This window comes from Rhipicephalus microplus, chromosome X (genome assembly GCF_043290135.1).
Source record: "Rhipicephalus microplus isolate Deutch F79 chromosome X, USDA_Rmic, whole genome shotgun sequence".
Taxonomy (NCBI): Eukaryota; Metazoa; Arthropoda; class Arachnida; order Ixodida; family Ixodidae; genus Rhipicephalus; species Rhipicephalus microplus.
Genome location: NC_134710.1, coordinates 306,925,338 through 306,944,141, shown reverse-complemented (window position 1 = coordinate 306,944,141; position 18,804 = coordinate 306,925,338). Strand labels below are relative to the sequence as shown.

Here is an 18,804-nt window from a genome sequence, read left to right as displayed (position 1 = left end):
TAATAAAGTGTGTCCACTTTGAATTATGAGCTGTTACATTATATCTTCTTTCTTCGTCTTCCGGTATGTATTTTCTTTCGATGCTTAGTATGTATCTTCTTGTCTCCACTCCTGCATGGGCCGTGAAAAGCCTCAAGTATGTTCAAATTACATACAAATAAATAAAGAAAATTCATATCATGCATTCATGCCCGGCGTGTTTCGTGTCGTGTCATTCATATTACGCGATGCGTGCTTGTCACGTAACCTATAAAAGGGAACGTGGTGTGGAGCAATGGGGATGAAAGTAGAGAGGGTAAGCGTATAGGCCTCTTAAGTCGATATATATGCGAGTACCCACAACACCGAGCGCAAAGCCGGAGTACCTCTATCACCCTGTTACCTCTCTCTGTGTTAGTCATTCGACTAACACTGCTCTCTCTTTCTGTCACCCGCACACACAAAAATGACAAGTGTGGTAGATACTTCTGTGCCTGTTAGCGTGATGACTCGGCTTACTGGCTGATGCTCTCATTTGGCATTTGTTTTAACCATAGCTGCACAAAGCGCACCGTGACACCAGTTAAACCGCAGCGCCGCGGAAACTCGCCACATGGTTCATTCGTGTCAAGCAATGTCATTCATCTTTGTCGAGCACGGACATCATAATATACTGTGTACATTGCGATACATACCCGATCACAAGGCAGGTACGCTTAAGCATTTGATTCGCCAAGATTACTTCGCATCAAAATAAATAGTCAACGATTTGGCTACCAGTTGGGGCGCCCTGAATACAGCTGAACTGTAAACAGGCATGCTGGCTGTGCCAGCGTAGTAATTATTGTTTGGTGTATTCGTTAGACGATACAGGTTACTCTTAAAATTGCTATGACAATCACCTGTCATCCTCCCACCCGTACTTTATGTGCCATGGCAGAAATACTTAGTCGCAGCCAAAGTTACAGTGAACTGTTTTAAATGTTAATTAGTAAAAACTTCTTTGTTAACTTCTTAATTTCGAACTTGAGGGCAGGTATTTAAATATGGGAAAGTCGTAGGCAGTCACAGTTTATGGAATCTCCACTTTTTATAAATCGCAAATACAATTGCACATAACTTGGGATAATAATAATCGAATTTTAGTGGTGATATCGAAACCGAGTGCGGTGAGCGCTCAAGGAACACCTCTACTATCTTACAAACTTGAGGCTAGAAAGTGACAAACTTGACACCAAAGCGCTTTGCGCCATTGTTTTGTTATTCAATGTGAAGCTGCAAATAATCTCACTTGCACCACCGGATCGCGCTTCTTTTGCATGTAACATTTGGTGCGCATCTTTTTCTTTTGCGCTGGGTGCAAGAAAACTGAAATATCCATCTTTTCTTTGCCTGTTTACAGCATAAAACTTGGGGGCAACCATTGCAGCATTTATTATTATTATTATTATTATTATTATTATAAATATTATTATTGATTGTCGTGATGATCGTTATCATGTCTCCTTAACTGTCTTTTTCTGTGCAGAAAGGCCAAAGAGCGTTTTGCGCCTGTTCGTGTTTTAGAAGAGACGAGCATAAGCAGCACGCTTCTCGCGCAAAGAATAAGCGTGTGTTTCGTTCTCGTCTATTTCGGATTATTTATCGTTTTTTTTCTAAAAAACTCTGCTTCAATGCGCTTAGTTCCGTAGCTTTGTTCCGTAGCTTTGTTTGTTCCAGTCTGACGTAATATAGCGGCTGCTGTGTTTCCATTATTTTTTGTCGGTCAAGTGAGAGCTGTGGTTATTATATTACCTCTAACTACTGGATATGACAACTGCCTTAAAGGGACTCTAAAATCAACTATTAAGTCTACGTTGAATGTTGAAATAGCGGTTCAGAAACCTCGTAGTGTTACTTTTGTGCCAAGGAAGTTCTTATTTTGAAATAAATTCATGTTTCAGTGGTCTGTATTGGGTTAACGCACTTCAAATTTCCCGCTTCACATGGAATGTTTCACGTCACTGTTGCCGTGCACAACGTTGCCCGGCTTTACTGCGCTGCCGTCGACACTAGTAGCGGCCGGGCGAAAGCTGCGGGGGCCACAGCAGCAACAACGGCAATTGAATTGAATTATGGTCCCTAGAAAGTCTAGAAACCGTAATTGAACAACTCGCAAATTTCAGTGAATATAGGGGGCGCCACAAGAAAACCAAAATGGCTGTCGATGAGGTGAATTCCCCCAAAGTTTATTGATAAGTATCTAAAAACGTTGGTGATCCCCTGCATCATGCTGCATGCACGAAGCCTTCGTCACAGGTGTTGTCACTGCGTGGTTGCCACCGATTTCGGCTAGGATAATTTTTTGTGGCATTGAAATTCCCATGAAGAAATCAGTTCATGCTAGAGTGCATTAAAGGGGCCCTGCGACACTTTTTGAACAGCCCTATTTAGCACCGAAACAGACGTAGCGATGACTACTGAGATGAACGCAACAAGATTATTGGAAATTGGTGCACGGACAGTGAAGCTATGAGTCCTCAAAGTTCAAAACTTGAGCAGACAGTGAGGAGAAGCGTTCTCTTTCGCATTTCACTGACCTGCTGACGTCAAGGACCGGTTACAGTCACAGTGCGCGTCTCATAAAGACATTCCAGAAATGTCACCTTGTGGTGGTCTTCACACAATACCTCACTACCGCTCTTTTTGACGGCGTCGTTAGCATGGTTTTTATGAACCACGTGCATCGAGTAGAGCCTTAGAAGACGCTTCCGCGGTCACACTGTGTAAAAAACACATACACTTTGGGTAGGGTTACTTCTCAGCTTGCATGCAAGACTCGTTCTACGACAATGCCGGCGCCCACCGCCCGTTGCATTGTTGGCTCGCTAAAAACGCGGCATGTCTTTTCATGTTTAGTTGCTTGCTGGCGTACCGTAGCCTCGTTCGCAGGCTGTGTTGTGTTCGTTGTTCTCCCAATACATCATTTCGAAACATGAATGATTTCTTTCTGAGGAAGTATAAAAAAGATGTTTTGTGTTTTTAGCATTCACTCGTAAGGCCTAGCTACCATCACATGAATATTGCACGATATTTCTCGCGTCCAGCCAATCAAAAGTGAACAGTGTTTGTCGTCACGTCACATAACAAAAATAGTGGATTTTCGCGTTGCCATTTACGCAACGATATCGGCGGGTTCCAGAGCACCTGAAGAACCAATGAAAAATACATGCTCAAATACTGTCGCAGGGCCCCTGTGAGACACGTTGATGATCTTTAACCGGATGCGACGTCCGATGCGCTCGTGTGTAGCAGCCAGTTCGGTGACGTTCTGTCGCACTGCGTTGCCAGATTGGGCATCCAGCATGCATCAAACTCTGCAGATTTTTGTCATCTGCTCAGTTAAGCGATCGCGCTACTGTATACAGCATGGGTGACAGGTGACGTAGAACTGCTTGCGCTACCGGTCGTTTCTTTACCACTTCGATCACTCGACCAAGGATGCCGGTTTCATTCACCGGTTTCATGCTTGCGAAGATTGGTTACCATTGTTTCATTACGCAAACTAATGCTTAATTCTATAAAATGGTGCTCCAATATGCCACGTAATCAAACTAGCACCAGCTTACAAGCTTTTGAGCAAGATCGAGAACCACGACGCTTGGGCATTTCGCAGGTAAACATTCGACACTGCAGGCGACGTCGCTCAACCGGCTTACTTCGCTTCGATATTCATATAGGTGTTGAGGAGAAAACTGCTTGTGTATCTCAATGCAGGCATAAGACTAGAAATATAAATAACATACGTTGCTGAAATTTGAGCACCCTAGACAGGCTTGCGCTCGATCGCGGGCAGCGGCGGCCTCTGCCCAACATGCTGCTCGCATGTGTCAGTTGCGGTGATCTGGTAAGTGTTTTCACTCGCGAAAGCACAGTTGTATTTAGCGTGTTAATGTACCCCCTCCCCACCAAAAAAACGAAGAAGGCATTCACCTGTTGTGTCTGAGGATTACCCATTATGGTAGAACAACACGCTAAGAGCAGTGCTGCTGAGTTCGATGGCATGGGCTGGACTGCCGACCACGGTGGTGGAATTTCGATAGGGGAAAAGAACAACCATGTGCTAAAATTTAAGAACACTTTGAAGAACGCCAAATGATTAAAATGATTCCTGAAGTCCTTATACAGCATCTCATCACACATCATATCGTTATTTTTGTATTGGCCAACTTCAAGTACACGCTGGTAACCACATTTTTATTGTGACAAGTTTCACGATGTGCAGTTTGATAGCACAAGGCTTTTTCCTTCGCTAGCCGGAAAGAAAATCGAGCACGCTTATGACGCCTTTCACGGTGCAGTTTGAGCATTGCAGCCTGCAGCACACGTGCCTGCTCTTCTATTATTTGCCCATTATTGAAGCTGAAAGGTTTTCCAACCTTGCACCAACAAAAATCAATCGTACGTCAGTTCCCGCATGCGCAAGAACTGTGCGACAGAACGACGACGAAGCACGGCTGGCACGTGGTCGCCAGGCACGTTTTCGTTCTATCACCTCATCACGGTAGGGAGTTTTAGCTTGTACGGCTACTTCTTTAAGTTAATGTGTTACCGAAACCGGTTTGCATTTACCATCTTACCAGAACAGATACTTTTCAACCTTTTAGCTCCTCATACGTAAAGGTTTACGTACGTACGTAAACGCGTGTACCTTTACGTTTTCACAAACCTTAAATGGTGATGCTAACTGCATATAAACTGCTTTTAACTTACATAGAATTGAATCACCATTTTCGCAAAATCACGAGACATTCTTTTATTGCGTACAGTACCCTCGTATGAGCAAAGAATGAAAAATACAAGGCTACTGCAACGATGGTGTCGACATTTTGTGACACTTCGTGCAACCACAGTTATGAACACAATGGCTTACGCGTAATGTTTTTGAGGTGAAAATGATTAAAAAGGCAACTAGTTTGTAAAAACGCCGCTGTGCGGTTTTTGTATCATTCGTGCAATGCACGATGTTTCTGCAATAACAATTTTCAGATTACCTGGTTCACTATAGACTGATGGATGGATGTGGCTGTACCCTTTAGATCGGGTGGCGGCTAACACCACCTAGCCGTAATATTTAGTGAACAAACCACTAGATTTATCTTTTTTTTCCTTTAAATAGTAAGGTTGAGGACTGGAACTTTGCACTGAAGGGTTTAATTTTCACTCGCGCCTTGATTTTAGCCACCAATCAGACAACCTTCTTCTAGTTAATTCTACCCACTTAAAGTCTATTTTGCCCTCCCTGTCCCTAAACCCCAGTGCTTTGAAAAACTCTGTGCCATCATCCTGAACTATAGGGTGAAGCCCTTTACAGAACATTACCAAGTGTAATTTTTTAATCTATCTAATCCATCTAATCTAATCTAATCTAATATATCTCCCTCATTACTGCAGATGTCCATCAATCTCTGCAAATCTTCCTTGTTGTCGGCCATTAGCACTATATCATCTGCATACATTGATGCTGGTAGTGCCTGATCAATTAGTTTTTCTTGTTTTACAAAAGAGAGGTTGAAGCCAAGTTCACTTCCCTCTAATTTGGCCTCTAATCCTTGTAGGTACATCATGAATAACAAGGGTGACAGAGGACACTTCTGCCTAAGCCCCCTTTTCACCTCTGTGGGCTTGGATACCTGTTTTTTCCTCTGTATAACTAATTACCTTGTCACTTTTATAGATTTCCTTTAATGAGATTAGTGACTCCATCTTCCACACCTAGTGTGTCCAGTATTCCCCACAAGTCCTCTTGAACTACACTATCATACGCTCCCTTGATATCTAAAAATGCTAGCCACTGGGGCCTGTGCTCCTTTTCTGCTATTTCGATGCACTGCGTCAGTGAGAACAGATTGTCTTCCAACCTCCTGTGTTTCCGAAACCCATTCTGCAGTTCCCCCAGCACCCCCTCATCCTCTATCCATGCCTGCAGTCTTTCCTTTATAATCTGCATCGCCAGCTTGTAGACCATTTATGTCAATGTTATAGGACGGTAGTTGTTTATGTCAGCTTTGCCCTCTTTTCCTTTATAGATCATGCTCATCCTGCTAAGTTTCCATCCATCGGGAACTTCACCATTGATTATTATTTTGCTCACTGCCTCTCTCAAAGCCTGCTTAGACTTCGGACCTAATGTCTTTATCAGCATAATTGGAATGCCATCTGGGCCTGTTGATGTACTACTTCAAACCCTCTTCTCAGCCCTTTCCCACTCTCATTGTGAAAATGGAACCATTGTGCCACTTGATCCATTCCTGTATATTGTGGTTCATAAGGCACTTCTTTGTTGAAAATTTTCTGTCATCCTTGTTCTTATATATTAAATAGCTTCGTCCCCTTCTAGCATAGCACCTTGAGCTGTAGTTGTAAACCTCTGCTCTAGGCTCGTCTCATTTCTTAGGGAGTTTAGACGGTTCCAAAATTTTGCAGCTGCCTTTCTATTTTTTATGTACTTCTGCCAGCCACTGAGCTCCCTTTCTTCTAATCTTTTCATTGATCAGAGGGGATGCATCCTTTCTACAGCTTAGAAAGATTTCCCATTTTCTTTCAACATCATCTGTTGGTTCACCACGTTGCTTAGCATGTTTGTGTTCCCTAGAGACTTCCTGATGTTTTGCTATGGCTCTCTTAACTTCCTCATCTCACCAACTTTTGGGCTTGTGTCTTCTTTTCCGGGGTGACTTGTCACGTGCCTTAGCAAGTTCTAGCTCAAACAGTCTAATTAGATTTGTGTATGCCCACACTGTTTTATTATCCTCAGTGATTACTTTCTCAATTTGTTTAATAGCAATTGGCATTTGCCTTTCTGAATGAAAATTTTCATGTGGTTGCTCATCTTGTCTCCTTCCCACTTTCACTGCTCTTCTAAAACTTAGCTTGATACGTTTGTGATCACTACTCAGACTTCTGGAGCCACATTCATCTATGTGCATTCCCCTGAGCTTATCATGCCTCCTATGTGACATCAGTGCATAATCTATCGTCGACTGCAGCCTTCCTACCTCCCATGTTATTTGCCCTTCACACTTCTCTGTACTGTTGCAAATGATCAAATCAAGCCTTTCACACATATATATGATCATTTTGCCTGTTGAGTCAGTATACCCATCTATATCTTATACGTGCGCATTCATATCTCCCAGTATAATTATCTCGCACTCTCCTCCTAATTCCTCAACGTCCTTTGATATACACTCTACCATTGCCTGGTTTTTCTTTTTGGCCTTTGCTCCCGTCCACAAGTACACCAAACTAAGGAGTGTCATTTGCCCTGCCACTTTCCCTTTTAGCCATAAATGTTCCTTGCACTCCTGCTTAACCCTTTGCCAGTCTGTACTTTTATGAATGAATGCCCCAATACCACCCCCCTTTCTGCTGCCTTCTGTTCTATTACAATATTTCCATACATAGTCCGGATTGCAAGGTGGTTGCTCCATGTCCCGAAGATGTCTCCACAACCCCATATACCATCAGTTCCTACTGCCTCAACTGCTCTTCTATCTCTTCCCACTTTAACCTATTCCTGCCACCCTGCATGTTAATATAGCCTATGTCTGACTTAGCTCGACCCTTGTGCTTACGTCGATTTCTTCTCCCACGGACTCCATGTAGCTCGAATATTTGTGCCCCTTTAGAACCGTCTTCGGCTACACTGTTGGCCTCAGCGCTCTGTACCACCCTGAAAAAGCTGTGGCTTGACAACCCATCTTATTACCAATCATCCTGCCCGTCGCACCACTGTAGTGAATGCCATCCTGTGCAAAGGGGCGAGCGCCGGGCTCGTACACGTCTCGGTTCACCTCCATTGTGCTGTAGCCGAGTTGCCGGCTCATACCCTCGATCCCACCGTTGGGCTCCACTACCCTCTTTTCAATCCCACGAGACTGCCCCCAGACCTCCGGGACTGTGCATATGGTCACATGCACACTCCTAGAGGCTTCTCGGAGCTTACGCATCCCATCCTTTAACTGTCTTTGAAGGTTCTGATCCTTGCCCTTCAACACATCATTGAGCCCAGCATGAATAATGAGGAGATTTTCGCCCTCCATGCGGTCCTCTACAACCTCCTCAGCTTTGGCCAGTGCATCCACCATGCACTTCCCTGACTGGGCCTCCATCCTTACTCTCCCATCTTCCTTCACTGTTTTGAAGACGCCATCCCTAACCCTGGCCACATTAGAGTCCCCCACCACCAGGACCCTTCTACGCTCCAATCGCTGGCTTCCTGTTTGTTATGGCACCCCTGTTTGCTTCACCTGTTTCTCTCTCTGCTGTTTGTCCTGTGTTCCTGCCCTGTTCGAAGACTTTCGCGCCACCCAGCTGTATGTTCTCGGGGCCTCCATGCTGTGGCCAGCCGCTGCGGTCCCCTGACCTTCCTTCTCACCTGTTCCTTCCCGCCTGTAACCTTCTCGGCTACTCATGCCTTCCGTGTCACACCGTTAGGGGCCGGGGCAAAGCGCCATTAGCTCCTTTACCCGCTGCTCGAGCTGGGTCCGCCCTTCCCGTTCTTTTCGAAGGTCGCCCTTCATTTGCTCTAATAGGCTGGCGATAGCCTCCTCCCGCTCACGCGACACTCCGAGCTGTTTTTGGAGTTCTATCCTCTGCTGCCGTTCCGCCCTAAGCTCCCCCTGAAGCCCCTCAATGCTAGCCTCCGTGCGCTGCACGGCCACCTTCAGTGCCTCCCAAAGCCTGCACATGAAGCTCGCCTTCTGCGCGTCGGCCAAACTCGTGAATGCTGTCTCATCTAGGTAGCACCAGTGCTTGCATTCTTCGCACTGCACCAGCTCACTCTCGCTCGTGGTTTTTCTAGCCTCCTTAGCCATCGCCCGCCCGACCATCGAACCGAGTGCCCGACAGCCCTACGTTTATCCCTAATCCCGCTATCCAGCCGCCTCCGTTAACTCTCCTACCTTGACAACTCTCTGAAGCTGCCGCCTACACCGCACACAAACGTAATCAATTTCGGTAATAGCCTCTCACTAGGTCCCCTTTGTGTTCGGCTCTAGCTGTTTAACAACTAACTGGGTGCCCCGAACTTCTTCAAAACAGCCGTTTACCCCGTTCACGTGGTCAACGTCAGTACAACGTTGCCCGTGTCCCACACCTACAATACTCGCAATGCTAATTATTGATTAGGAGAAAAAAATAATAATGGTGTTCACAAACACAAAGAAATGAAGAAAAACTTATCTCTCGTTGCAAGCTGCGCCTGCACCAACCGACCTTGCGCAACCTTGCATGGCCTTGAATCTCGTGGTTTTGCCCTGCTAGAGAGTGCCACCTACCCAGCTTGTCGGCAGTTCGCACGTTTACGGCATCCATGTCCCAGCCATTCTAGCTTTGATAATCCGGCTGAAATAGTGTAATAGTTATTCGCGCTCGCACTTCGGCTTTATTCAACTCGACGGCTCGTGTCCTTGCAATGTAGATACCACGAGTTTCTACGAACGAAGGTGTATTTGTGATATATTGCGGGAAACGTAAAGCCTGTATTGCAGGAAACGTAAACTTTTAAACCCCATCCGGCAGGAAACGTAAAGGTTTACGTTCCGACCAGCGCAAGCCCAGTTTATATCCGGTATCCGGTAACACAGTAACGTAAAGAAGTATACGTACAAGCTAAAAGCCCCTGGTTTTAGCCAGTTGCGATATGGCAGCGCCACCGTAGCTGAAAGCTGCGAGGTAATTTCTTGTCATTCGCTCCGATATGGCAGTCGTGTTTAGGTTAAACTGGGCCCCGCTCGATCACATGACCTGTCCAGTATAACCAGGCGAAAATTGAACTTTTGAACCACTGGCGCCATTCCACATAGGAATATTCAGCGGTTCTACTTTCTATGAATCAAACAGAAATGAACAAGCAGCGTTTTATAACGTATCTTGATGCATGGAAGCTTTTTTATACAGTGCAGATAGTTTGATTACTAGTGATTGATTATAGGCGGTACTCTGACGTAATCAGCATCATTGTGCAAATGTCCTATCGTAGCGCATGTGTTCTCGTGCTTTCACCTTAATTTCTTGGTAACTAGGGCACTGCTTGATAATACTGCCGTTTTAGACGTCATAGATTGAGCTTTCACTCTGACATAAATTGTTATTACACTTTAGTTCCTTTAATGACGTAAACTACTTGGGACTGAGAAGTTGTATAGGAGCTGTAATGGTCTAGTTCTGATGTGCCGGGTCATCCGCATCTTACACGAACACCTCTTTATCAGTATTCAAGCCCTCATAAAAGCTACATTTTCAAGGCATATTTCGGATACTTACGGTTGTGTTTATGGATGCCATCATTAGCCGTCGTAAATAGGTCATTTCCTTAGTCATTTAGTACAACCGCACCAGTTTTACCGGCTTGAATATTAAAGAGGTATTCCCTTTAGCTCACGTCGACCCTGTACATTTTAATAGTACTGAAGGCCTAGCTGGTACTTTCCTAATCACATATCTTAGCCGCGAAATAACTCAAACGCAGAGTAAAGAAACACCGTCGTGTCGTGTGTTTTTCTGCTCTGCGTGTGGGCTCTCACGCGACCCAAATATGTCATTGACTTTGTACTTTGCTTGGTGAAGTCCACCTGCCGAGCAGTACGATAGTGATAATTATGAGTAAACGTTTCTTTTTTTATTTCAAAGAGCGCTAAAACGGGACACTGATTAGGTGGCACACTCTGCGCATTTTCGTCTGTGCCAAGGTTTCTGTGCTGTTTGGAATAACTTCGTGTATGTGTATATACCAACAAGCTTGCTGAACGACCATTTTGGACTAAACTTAATATTTGATCCAGAGAGGCGAAGGAGTATGAAATGGATTTCGTTCACTCCTTCTTGCTACAAAAATGTAATTGACCAACAAACATTCTTTTGTTTTTCAGCTCGCGCAGAAGGAAAGCCGAGTGATCATCACGTGTGGTGCTCCGTATAGACAGGTATGGCTCCGCTGTCTCGTTGCTCCTCTATCGTTATTTTCTCTCTTTCCCCGCCTCTTCATTACCGGTATGCGGCTTTTGTGTGATGTCATAATTTAATGTCTTTTCGTGTTTTTCTTTACCCTCTCTGTGTATCTTTTTCTTGTGTATTGTGTGTGGCAGATGAAGCAGTACGTCGCACGGAATCAGTGCTTTTGTGTGAACAACATGGTTCCCGCTCGAGAACAGATGAAGGACGTGCTCAAATTCTACAACGTGGCAGTCAAGGAAAAGGACATCTTGACCAGGTGCACGGTAGGTGTCGTGTCATGTTAACAGCGTGCTCATATGTCTCATTGAGTGACAGCGGCGACAGCCCTTTTCGAACGACACCCTTTCACGACTGGGAATTCTCAAACTTTGACTTGGTTGGTTTGAAATTGCACCGGTGATGTAAATAAGCGTTAAAGTAGAAATAAACAAAAATAAATAAATAAACACCGGACACGAAAACTAACACACAAGAGCTGAGCTGCTCAATACGATGGACTGCTGCAAGTATATATACAAATGTAACAGCCGTGGTAACCAGTTTCGTTGTAAAGGTGTTTGCGTTTACTCTAAAAAAAAGGTCTAACGCACAGTCCGTATTATTAGTGGCGTCGTTTTCCCATTTGTCTTGGGGCCAAACGGGGAAACTAGCAGGGGTAGCCATGCAAATGGTGGATTGAGTGGGGTTCAACAAATGAATATATGTCATTGTTGCATTAAAACTTCAAATTTTTCGCAAGGCTAATTCTGGCAATATTGTACCTGTCTAAAACAAAATGCATTCACTTATAAGTGCTGCTAGGTGATGCGACCAGTGTGGGTAATGGAGGAGGCGCAGAGCACTCTTGACCCCTCTCGAAGTGACTTTGAAAAGTGAAAAAAAAGGAAGAAATAAGCACAGTTCCGTTACTGCCTCTCTTAAACGAGGGCACCTCCACAGTTCTGCGCAGCGGATGGGGGAATCGGAACTAAAGAGAGAAGAGAAAAGAGGCAAGGAAAAAGTAAAAGAAAAAAAAAGTGCATTCAACTGTGAGCCGCTCGCGCACAAGAAGAAGACTGGTATGCCACACGTAGTCAACTGTGATTACCATCAAGAAGGCCGGGGCACAATGATGTGCACGTTTTAACACGAGCCATAGTAGAACTGACGACGCGCAGTAGGTTCGTCCAGGGAGAGGCGAAATTGTTCAGCCATGGCCTCGAAGGTGAGCAGTGACACAAGAGATAAATTTCGCTCGTTGGAGCCAACTGGGAGGGCCCTGAGCGCCATTCGAAGTTCCGAAGCAAACCCAGGGTAGATGTTATTTCTGGTTTTGATGTCAGGTTGCTGCGAGGTCGAGGTAGTGGGCTGAGTCGTCGTGTTTCTATCGGACGCCTGTGCTCAGTGTATCTGCGTAATCTTCAAGTGATGAACTCGGAACGATCGCAGCAAACTAAGGTTTATTGCGAAGGTATAAAGACGACTGAACGGTGTGTAATGATGGGAAACGGGCGCTGCTAGGGAGATGGACTTACTACATACAACTGTCAGCAACACGCATTTGGTCGAGTTCCGCAGGATATCTTTAATCTCTGGCCTGAGTTGTGTGAGATACCTAGTATAGTCAATTATATGTGGTCTGATCTCTTTGATCAACAGCCGATTTATCGCACCTGTTCATTTTATAGCTGTCAATCGGTAGTAGTGTAAGATATTTTTGGCTAGCCAGTTCATAACTGGAGGCTGGATTTTTACGCACTAAAAATCGCGTTTTAGGCGCCAAAAATAGGAAGGTGAAACACTGTTTTAGGTCTACAAAATCGTAAATATAGGCACAATAAATTTTTACGTAAATTGAAATAAATTCGAAGACGTGAGCAACATTTATCAACGATGGGAAGCAACTGCGCCACCTTTTATGATTGCACAAGAGCGCCTTGAACATAGCCCTGCATTTGCCGCACGATGAGCAGAGTATGGTTTTTTCTTTTATTGTCTAGTATGACCTGGGTATCTTTCTTTTCGTCGTGGTTGAGAAGGGCCACACAGGAACAGACAGCCAGACCGCTAAACGATCAGAAGAGAGGGATTCCTGGTATTAGCAGATTCTATCACGTAGGGTCTATATTTATCGTGTAGGTGAACACTTTAAAAGGCTCCTCACCAGGTTTGAATTTAGGCTCTCACGATCACGTCGGTCAAAATTAGTAACGATATGCGCGTCACTGAAAGACATGAAATTTCACATTGAACGCCGCTTGCCCGCTTTCTCGTGGGCGCGCCCCCCATGGTAGAGGGGTTGATGCAGTACAAGGAATGATCCTACTCTCAAGTCGCTCTTGTACAGAGACATTGCTGCTCGGACATCACTCGCTGTGCAGTATTAATCAGGTCCTGGTGAAATACTGGCTTTATTATGAAAAGAAGATGAAAGAAAAATATGTCCTGTTTCCTTGCTTATCTAGCACTTTAAGTGGAACCCGATTGAGAGTGTAGCACGGACCTTGCGAGAATTAGGTGAGTCGACATGTGCATTTCGTGTAATCTGTTAAGCTGATGAATGAAAGCTCGGACAAATAAAACCCACAAATAGAGTACGAGCGTGGTTTTGTTTTCCTTTTATTCTCGACCCTCAGCGAGATGTTACACACTAATCGACCTCTGTTTCGCACGCGTACTTCCTCTCGCCATTCCCCGACATCGCTTTTCGTGTTTTTCTCTAGCGTTTGCGCAGTGGAGAGCCTCAGAAATCGGCGATCACGGTGGACATGGGCACGTCATGAGCACGTGACCTGGCGTGCGCATGGGGTGTTGATGCGTCTACGATTCTTTGCTCCAATTATGAAGAGGGCAGCGAAGGAACTGGGCTTGCGATGACTACACAGGGTGAGCGGCAAGCGTTTCAAGCTTGCCTCCTCGCACCATGGTTTCGGGGCTCGTAACGAACTAATTTGAAAAATCGTCGTGGTTCAACGCTCTTCATTGGACACGCAACAACTTCCAGTGTCATAACTACAATTCCTTATGTAGCCTGGTGAGGGGTCCCTTAGGAAGTAAATTACAAACAAAAAATATGGACCATCTTCCCGAAGGGAACCCTGATGGGATGCAAAGCAGCAGTGGATGGTGCGCATGGCATTGACCTGGTTGAAACGGGCGTCGACGCGTGTGCTAGAAGAACGATTTGAAGCGACTGGGGGACCTCCTGCTTCCTTTCTACCACCACATTCAGATCTTCATGGCGGCTCTTTAAGTCTTTTCGAGACGCTGGTCAACCGTCTTTAGAAGCTGCTTGCCGCGTCCTTGTCCATGGACGCCATGCACCCCTCCTTCTCGCATGTTTACTTCTATCTCATTTTCGTGCAGATTCTGAAACAGCTCCCATTTAGGGCTGCAGAAATGACTTTTTTTCCTCTCCGAAACCTCTCTTCCTCCAACCACTCGCGCCATGTCAGCGCTGGGTCGTATGGTGGCCGCCGCGCACTGTTTCACCGCTGCTAGTGGTTGTTTTTAGAAAGCTGGTAGAGACTTGCTTGAACCTCATAGGGTTCACAAATATCAGTGTTGCCCAGTGACATAAATAGCAGTAAGAAACCACGATCGAAAACAACATTGTAGCCTAAATACTATACATATAGGCGCCGATCTTGAAAATAAGCATTTATGGACACTATAATGGAATAGTCCTTCTTAACCTCTAATTTATGCTCATACATCTAAGTGGCACGATAGGAACGCAAGCAATAAAATAGGCATATTTGGCTAAAATCTGGCCTCTATTCGTAACCACAGCTCTCTCTCTCTCTCTCTCTCTCTCTATATATATATATATATATATATATATTGTTATGGGGAAGAGGGAGAGAGACAGTATTTATTCAGAGCACCTAGAAGACGACTACGACGAAGAGCTGAGCTTGTCACAGTGACTTATGTCCCTTGAACCAGGCAGTTGGTTTTAGTCAATAAACCCCTTATAATTTGATGGAAGTGCTGGGGTAGTCTTTGAATCTGGAACGACGAAGTCGCACGTTACCTCCAGTGCCAGCGATGCCGGAAGAACCCTCCACCCAAGGTACCTCGCAAGTTCCCGCCTCTATATGTCCCGGCGTGTGGCCACTGCATCACCCACTGATCTTCAGCGGCACTGACGGCCAAGACGTTGAAGAGTGGCTGGCTACTTACCACATTGTGAGCACAGCGAACAACTGGGACGATGCGGCTAAGCTGACCTATGTAAGCTTTTGCTTGTCCGGCGTCGCTAGTCTCTGGTTGCGCAATCACAAAGCCGACATTGCCAGCTGGGATTCATTTAAGACCTTCTTTTCGCAAGTCTTCGACCGCCCTGCTGTGCGAAAATTCCGCGCAGAACGACTTCGTGAGCATGCTCAACAGCCAGGAGAGATCTTTACCAGCTACATTGAAGACGTTGTTGACTTGTACAAGCGGGTAAACCCAGCGATGCCCAAAGCCGACAAAATCAAACAAATCCTCGAAGGCATATGCGATGACGCATTTCAAATCATGTTAGCCAAGGACCTACAAACCAATTGCTGATCTCGTTAGCTTGTGCCAGAGTTTTGACGAATCGCGCAAGCAACGCGCCCAAACACGGCGCTCTCTGGAACAACGTGACTCGATTGTGGCCTTGACTCTCAGAGAAAAGAACGACATGTTGGCTCGCATAAAGCAGTTCGTGTGTGAGAAGGTCGCTCGGCGCTCTCCATTTTATCGAGCACGCCCGAGCCAGCACAAACACATCCTCTGGCCCCAGATCATCTGGCCCCGGCCATAACGCACGTCATACAAGATGAGATAGCTGACGCTTTGCCTTTCGCTCGTTCACCACCTCTGGAGGACGCACCCTTGACGTATGCGCAAGTCATTGCAGCCAGAGCACCTCGACAGCCCACATATGCTACCTCACCGGTCCCTGTTCGGTCATCACCAGTTCCGTTGAGCCGGCCAGTGGCAGCGTTTCTGAATCCGTGGCGCACCGCAGACAACCGCCCAATTTACTATTCTTGCGGTTATGCAGGACATGTGGCTCGCTTGTGCCGCCCTCTCGTTCACAGCGATGCCATGCATAGATCGTCGCATGACTCTCGGCGCTTTGACAACACGGCACATCAGCAAGGATCCTCTTCACCCGACCTCCTTTCCTCAGTCAGTCACCGATCTCCATCTCCCCGACGTCGCTCCCTGTCACCTATGCGCCGTCGACCCTGCCCTTCAGACGCGGAAAACTAGATGCCGCAGTTCCCTAGCCACGAACTGCGTCATCGTCGAAAGAATCAAGTCCTCGCATTTCTCTGACAAACCTCATCGACGTTTTTGTGGATGGTTATTGTACCCTTGCACTTGTGGACACTGGTGCTGCCGTTTCAGTAATTGATTTAAAACTTTGCCGCCTGCTTCAGAAGGTTACCACGTCGCCAAAGGGATTGTCCCTCCGCACTGCCAGTGCTCACCATATTCGACCATCAGCTGCCTGTACAGCCTGTGTTGTTATCCAAGAAGTTTTGTATACCGTTGAATTTCTTGTGCTACAGGCGTGTTCTCATGATGTGATCCTCGGCTGGGATTTTCAATCTCGTAATTATGCGGTTACCGACTGTGCTCGTGCTGAAGTGGCCCTCTCTGCGTTGTGTGCCTCGTCTCCGGAACTTCCGTTAAACAAGCTGTTTGAAGACATCGACATACCACCGACTAGCGCAGCCTTTGTTCCCGTGTCTTGTGCCGATGTGTCTAAGTCTGCAGTGTTGTTTACGCCTTCCCAAACATTCCAAAGTCGCAAGAGCCTCGCGTTGCCGTTTTCAGTTCTAGATATTTCGGCGGGCGCTACTAGTTTGTCACAAATTCTTTGCCATCTCCCACAACCTTGCATCGCGAAGAATGTATTGGAACATTCCAAGACTTAGACATTTCCTCCATCTTCAGCCTTGACGGTGAAATTAATTTGCAGCTTGATGCACTGACGCCATCTGCCCGTTCACCTGTTCACGAAAACATTGATTTTTTGGCCCCTCAATTGATGACGAACTTAAAGAACCACATCGCAAGAATCTTCTATAACTTCTTCACCGGTTTCGCGGTTCGTTCGATTGCTAGCAGACGTCCTTAGGCCAAACGCACACCGTTGTCCATCACATTAACACCGGCTCCCAAGCGCCTCAGTGACAGCGTCCCTACCGTGTATCTCCTGTTGAGCGTCGTGTGATCACCGAGCAAGTGGCTGACATGCTTCAACGTGGCGTCATTCGGCTGTCCAGCAGTCCCTGGCCTTTTACCTGTGGTACTTGTGAGGAAAAAAAAAAGATACTTCGATTCGCTTTTGCGTCTATTACCACCGTGTAAACAAAGTCACACTTAAAGACGTATACCCTTTGCCACGCATCGATGAGGCCCTGGACTGCTTGCAAGGCGCTGAATTCTTCTCATCAGTTGACCTACGGTGCAGTTATTGGCAGGTCCCCATGGCACCATCAGATCGTCAAAAAACTGCTTTTGTGACGCGCGATGGGCTATACGAATCTAATGTAATGCCCTTCGGCCTTTGTAATGTGCCAGCCACATTTGAAAGGATAATGGATAGCGTCTTGCATGGGCTAAAATGGAAGACATGCCTATGTTACTTGGATGATGTCGTTGTTTTCTTTCCTGATTTCGACAGCCACCTCCATCGTCTCAGCGAAGTCTTGAGCTGTCTCACGAGCGCAGGCCTTCAACTAAACATCAAGGAGTGCCATTTTGGAGCTCGGAAGCTCACAATACTTGGCCACGTTGTCTCAAAACATGGCATCCTCCCAGACCCAGAGAAGCTTCGTTCAGTCGCTGAGTTCCCGAAGCCTACGACCGTGAAAGCACTTCGCAGCTTCGTCAGACTGGGCTCATACTTTCTCCGCTTTGGGAAGAACTTTGCTTCGATAATCGCACCACTGACACAGCTGATCACTGGCAATGGACACCTCTCTGATTGGTCGCCAGCATGCGATGATGCTTTTGCAACATTACGCCATCTACTTACTTCACCACCTATTTTACGCCACTTCGACCCTACTGCTCCAACTGAGGTGCACACGGATGCCAGTGGCATACGGCTTGGCGCTGTCTTTGCTCAACGCAAGCCTGGCTTCTCAGGGTGTGTAGTTACGTATGCCAGTCGCACCCTAACCAAGGCAGAGCGCAAATACTCGGTTTCCGAAAAGGAATGTTTGGCCATTGTTTGGGCATTACACAAATTTCGTCCTTACTTATACGGACGGCCATTTGATGTAGTTACAGATCAACATTCACTATGTTGGCTCGGTTCATTGAAGGATCCTTCGGGCCGGCTTAGACATTGGGCGCTACGTTTGCAGGAATTTGATATTCACGTCATTTACCGCTCAGGCCGCAACCATACCGACGCAGATGCTTTTTCTCGTTCGCCGCTTCCTTCAGCTGTTGCACCTGTTTCCTTTGCCGAAGCTACCATCGACAGCATCGATACCGCTGACATGCCTTTGGAACAACGCAAGGACCCTTGGATTGTCCCGCTCATCGACGTTCTCTCCTCGTCTTCGGTGATTCCATGCCAGCATCTACCTTGTGCACTACGTCGGCAAATTTCCCATTATGATATACGGGATGCCATGTTGTACCATCGCAACCATTAGCCGGATTGTAGGAAATGGCTTCTTGTTATACCTTGCCATTTGTGCTCCAACATGTGCGCGTACTTCCACGCACACCCTCAAAATGCTCATACTGGCATTTTGAAAACAAACGACTGGCTTCGCCAGTGATTTTTCTGGCGTGAAATGTACTCGTACGCTTGCAAGTACATACGTTCCTCCACTGAGTGTC

General features: G+C 46.2%; 1 protein-coding gene across 4 annotated transcripts in view; it reads left to right on the top strand.

Annotated features, from left to right (window-relative positions):
- The window catches only part of LOC119162132 (exonuclease mut-7 homolog), a 151,489-nt gene that overhangs the window by 120,748 nt on the left and 11,937 nt on the right, over positions 1 to 18,804 (top strand). For all 4 annotated transcript variants that reach the window (XM_075879474.1, XM_075879472.1, XM_075879471.1 and 1 more), the window contains 2 exons: positions 10,893 to 10,946; positions 11,109 to 11,240. In XM_075879474.1, the coding sequence (XP_075735589.1) occupies positions 10,893 to 10,946; positions 11,109 to 11,240 (186 nt within the window). The remainder of the gene's footprint in view (positions 1 to 10,892; positions 10,947 to 11,108; positions 11,241 to 18,804) is intronic.